Genomic DNA, 4,838 nt, shown 5'->3' with positions numbered 1-4,838 from the left:
CACTTGCCTTTTGTGTTCTTTCTTTTGCGCATCTGCCCTGACATGGTGACAGTAACATGACAAGCTAGTAGCTGTCATGGCACACAGCAAATTTCATCCACGACTACACACGCGTGTGGGCCCCATGTGATTTTGTGCATTTGTACGATTGTTGGCTTGTATAGTGTTTACTGGAAGCCATTGCTGCACTCCTGGGACACAATAAATAAAAATGTGCCCCAGTTTCCTTTTATTGTGTCCCCTTCTGTGACATCCCACTTGATTTACGAAGGTTAGGTTAAGTGGTGAGCAGAGCAAGCCACTCCGCTTGTACCTTCTAGTTCATGCGCTCGCCACCACACTGCGCTGCCACCCCATATCCACTTTCTTGTTGCACACATGATTGTGGAGAGAAACTTGCGTTTGTATTAGAGGTAGAGCTGTAAAATGATTGCGCAGGTTGCATTGGTGTCTGTTCATCATGTACAGGTGTGATAAAAAGAAATGCGAACAGTGTGGCGTGACGTTTTCATCCCGCTGTGACCCTGCTGGGAAAAAAAACGCCAGGCGTGCGCGGAAGGTGCAGTACAGTCACAGCGAAAGCTAGAAGAACGGTCTTTCAGAGCCTTTTCAAAACACTCATTGGGTAACGATTGCAAGCACACTTGCTTGATACCCACTAGGGCATTAGTAAGAAATTTTTCGGGAAGTGGGTTGGCATTCGCTATGCTATTTTTCATCATTCTTCTGAAAAGTGTGGTATCCGCTGAACACTTGCAACAAATTTTGTGCAAATTGTTTATGCAGTGGCTGACGACAATAAGGAATTATGACTTAAGTGGGTATGCGCCACAGTTAATAGAGGAACCAGAACAAGCTTTTGTAATGGGTTGGAGCACTGGACGGCCCACTCGTTACGCTATTCGCATTGTGCAACGACAAGTTGTTCTTTCACTGTTTTAAAACACTTTATAAGTCATATTAACGCGATTGCTTTTCTGACATCAAGCATGCCTAAGGCAAGTTTGCCAACAAGTCACAAGCACTGGCGTAGCTCAGTGGTAGAATACTGGGCTGGCACCCAGCGGACCCAAATTCGAGTCCCACTGTGTCATTGGTGCTAGTTTTTTTTTTCTTCTAATTTCGCACAATGTGATTACGGGCACCGGCGGCGGACAACTTGGTGTGACCCGAGTTGTCATCTCATAACAGCTTTTGCTGTAAAAAGATGCCAAAATAGTTTTACTCTAGTGGCTTCTATCATGCAGGCTACAACCCCTCGTAAAGAAATGTGAAACAGCAGAGAACATAGATGTCTCACTGTTCGCTTTCTTTCTAGCCCCACATTATATTGAAAGCAAGCAACACGAGACATATTGCGAAGACTGGACCTTTCACTTAGGCCCCCAGCTGTGAGATAAAGCTGATAGTTTCAGGGTCTTTCGTGGGTGCGGCTTTATTTCAAACACATTGGCGACATCCTGTTTGTCTGTCTTTTCCAAAGCAAAATTCGTGAATATTGGGTGAAAGAACTTTGTAAGAAACAGTTTGAGCAATTTCTCTTGGTGCTCGAGCACATCAAAGATTTGTGCTCACATTGAATTTTGGCAGCATCGTTCACATCCTCCATTAAAGGGTACGCGTTCTTCTCACTAGAAAAACTTTGACGAACTTGCGTAGAGCAGATGTGCGGACGGGTCCATCGCGATGTTGGTGCTTAATGAGCTTATCTGATAGCGTTGAAGCATTTGGCTTTGTTAGGAGCGCAAAGATTTTTTCACTTTTCAAGTTTTCACGTACAACTCTTTCTGAATAGCCATAGCCAATGCAGCCTCATTTGGAGTGGAATGGAGAGGTTTATCCCGGTTTAGTCGCTCATTGAGCTCTCTACCTGCATCTGCGAGGAACTCCTCGCTGGTTTGCTCTCTAGTGGCAGCATTGACAAGCAATCACTCTCTTCTGCTACCATTAGGTTGCTTGTACTCGACGCCGATGCAACATCAATCGAGAGTTTCCTCAATGCCTGTGGGCACGGCACAGACGCTCGTTTCATCATTTGATCTTGCTGGTTTTCTCAGCTAGTCGAACAACAACTCGAATTGGTTCAATGACATTTTAATCGTCAAAATGAAGTGAAAAGACATCTCTTCAAGAAGATATCTAATGCGCTCATCATTCGAATGAGTTGTGATTACAAGGCCCTCGTAAGTCACCTTGGTTAGGAAGTTCTTTGCCAGGCTCTGACTTTTGAGATCAGCCAGGTAGTCGAGGAATCTTGCCTCCAGCCAGATTAGCCATTCATCGGCTGGATCTCCCAATTGTTGGTTCATTCCACTAATACATTCAGAGCACATGCAGTAGCAGTTTTCCTGCTTTATGTGGATCATGTCTGTTCGATTGGCAGATAAGGAGTGCCTCTTGTATGTTTCATTGGCAGATCCAAAGCAGCTACGCCACCAGATCCACTCTACGAAACAGCTTTCTCCAGTCTACAAAGAGTGGTAGATTCGACCAAAAGTTGCAAGCACCCTGTGTGTACCACATGATTGACAGAATGCACAGCCCAAACGCAGCTGTTCTCTCTGCGCATGCCTGCGAAGGGACAAAGTGCAAAAAATGCTGGGCCCTTCTGGAAGTGCATGTTTGCTAGTGCCTCCTGCCATTTGCTCTGACTGCTGACTGGAGTGCCTGTGTTGTATTGGCAGATCTAGTTTGGTTACCCTCCACCGGAGCAGAATTCTCTAATACAGAGTTTGTCAGGCACTCTGAATCTGCTACTGGAATTCACCATGTATTTTATTTCAGTATCCCACCAGCTACGTGGCGAATACTCTTGTGCAGAAGATTGAAGGCAGCAAGAAACCGGTGGTAGCAAGCATGGCTACTAGCACCATAAGACCTGCAGTGGTTCCTTTTTTTTATAAGGTGATTCACAACCCCTTGAAGGTAGGAGGCAGGTATGACTGATGTTCCTCTGTTTTTTCTGCCCCTGTGGAGCTGTCTTAGCTGTGCCCCTGCACCACTGCTGGGGGATCTGCTGGCTGAACTTTACAAGAAATACTTCGGCTTACACCAAATGTGAGACAGGAAATGACTACCAGATCTCCCTGACGTGCAGCATTCATGTAGGGCAGGCTCGCCGCTGTATGAACGTACGAGCCAGGAAATATGACCAAAATATAACTTGCGAATCTTCCTAAGCACTGAAAGGTCTGCAAGATCCTGGGCAAGAGCACGTATGAGGCAGCACGTGAGTTGGTAGAAGCCTTTTGTATCAGTAAGTTAGATGATGAATGTATAGGCAACATGTCCATACAGCTGTGGCCTTTTGAGATTAGATTGTTTGAGAGGTCGGTGGGTTAGGCATTGTTGGCTACTGTGCGCACGTGTCAGTCCTATGTATATATCACTCTGTTTCATGCTTGAAATAAACCTGTTGGAAGTGCCCCCATGTCCTGTTCAAGACTCTCCTGTGCATGTGGTTTTTACTAGCAGCAGAATGTCATACAGTAAGCAATACCAACTAGGCCAAGAAGCAATTCTACTCAGATATAATGCCTCCACACATACATACAACACTAATGGTTGACAAGATCTCTTACCCTGGTGCTTGCTAGTGTAAAAAAAAAGTTCCAATGAACACCATATTCATGGACAGGGTTTTGGTAATTGAGGACCGTCACCATGAAGAGACGCAGCATCCCAAGAATGACAAGAGCCACACTGCCACGCACTGCCTTGAACACATTTTGTATGCTGCAAAAGAATTTGATGCAACCGCGGAGGTTAGCGAAGCCGAAGCTAGAGTATGCTTTCAGTGCATCAATTGAAATTCAGTCAAACCCCCGTAAGATATAACTGAGAAGTTATAAGAGACACCAGAGTGCCTACATTTAAATAGGTGTTGATAAGAAAATGCATATGTGGTGCCCTGCATACAAGAGACAACTCGTATAAAGGCCAACAATTTCTGCCCGGTATATGTCTCTTATACAGGGGTACAACTATAATTGCCAAAACCACAAAGAATAGAGACCTTTTCTTATAGGAAGAAAGCATACAAGCTTGATGCAAGCTCAGTGGTACACAATGAAGCACGGTACAGTTCATGTATATATGACTGACGATGGCAATCTGATTTGTGGTACTATGTACTATAAAAAGATGCCCACCATGAACTCTAAAAAGAAAAACAAGTTTTCTTGTACAACCCCTTCAGTCATAAATTATGATGCACTGTCTGCATATTCCAAGGCACTCAGTATTACATTCCAAAAAAGAAAATGAAGGAATCTGCTGTTTTCAGTGAGTTTTAGTATTTAATGTTAATTAAAATGTAATGAATTACGTTGTTAAGACATTTATTGGCGGACACTCGACGATCATGCACGACAGCGACAGTCAATGCGGGGACTGACTCTCTACATGAGATGTTCTTCTTACGAAGAGGGCGACCCACTAGAAGGCGCTGGAGAGGACGACCCAATGTTCGAAGGCTTTGCAACAACTACCCCGGGTAAAAAAAAGGAACCGCCTGGCGACCTAACAGCTGGTTACTATGAGCGGGTCATGGTAGGGCTTCAGGCGCTCCACGTTGACAATGTCGCGCCCTCGACGGTGCATGTCCGAAGATGGTTCGATGGGTTCGATCAAGTAGTTTACAGGGGAAGTGCGTTCGATGACACGATAGAGGCCTTCGTATTTGGGCAATAGTTTTAAAGATAACCCAGTTGCAGTGGTAGGAATCGAGAGCCAGACGAGCGCACCAGGGAGGAACGTGGGCGCAGTAGTGTTGGTGTCAGCGCGAATGCTTTTTGCTGCTCTTGATCATGCGCAGTAAAGGTTTTTGCAAGCTCTCG

General features: G+C 45.1%; 1 protein-coding gene across 5 annotated transcripts in view; it reads right to left on the bottom strand.

Moving 5' to 3' along the window:
- The window catches only part of LOC119180860 (glucosaminyl-phosphatidylinositol-acyltransferase PIGW), a 46,874-nt gene that overhangs the window by 17,173 nt on the left and 24,863 nt on the right, over positions 1-4,838 (bottom strand). For 4 of the 5 annotated variants that reach the window (XM_037431998.2, XM_075874887.1, XM_075874888.1 and 1 more), the window contains one exon: positions 3,582-3,735. The exons of the other annotated variant lie outside the window; for it this stretch is intronic. In XM_037431998.2, the coding sequence (XP_037287895.2) occupies positions 3,582-3,735 (154 nt within the window). The remainder of the gene's footprint in view (positions 1-3,581; positions 3,736-4,838) is intronic. 5 annotated transcript variants of the gene reach the window in all.

The sequence above is a fragment of the Rhipicephalus microplus genome, chromosome 10 (assembly GCF_043290135.1).
Source record: "Rhipicephalus microplus isolate Deutch F79 chromosome 10, USDA_Rmic, whole genome shotgun sequence".
Taxonomy (NCBI): domain Eukaryota; kingdom Metazoa; phylum Arthropoda; class Arachnida; order Ixodida; family Ixodidae; genus Rhipicephalus; species Rhipicephalus microplus.
Note: the sequence above shows the minus strand (reverse complement) of the source record. Positions and strands in the feature narration are given on the sequence as shown.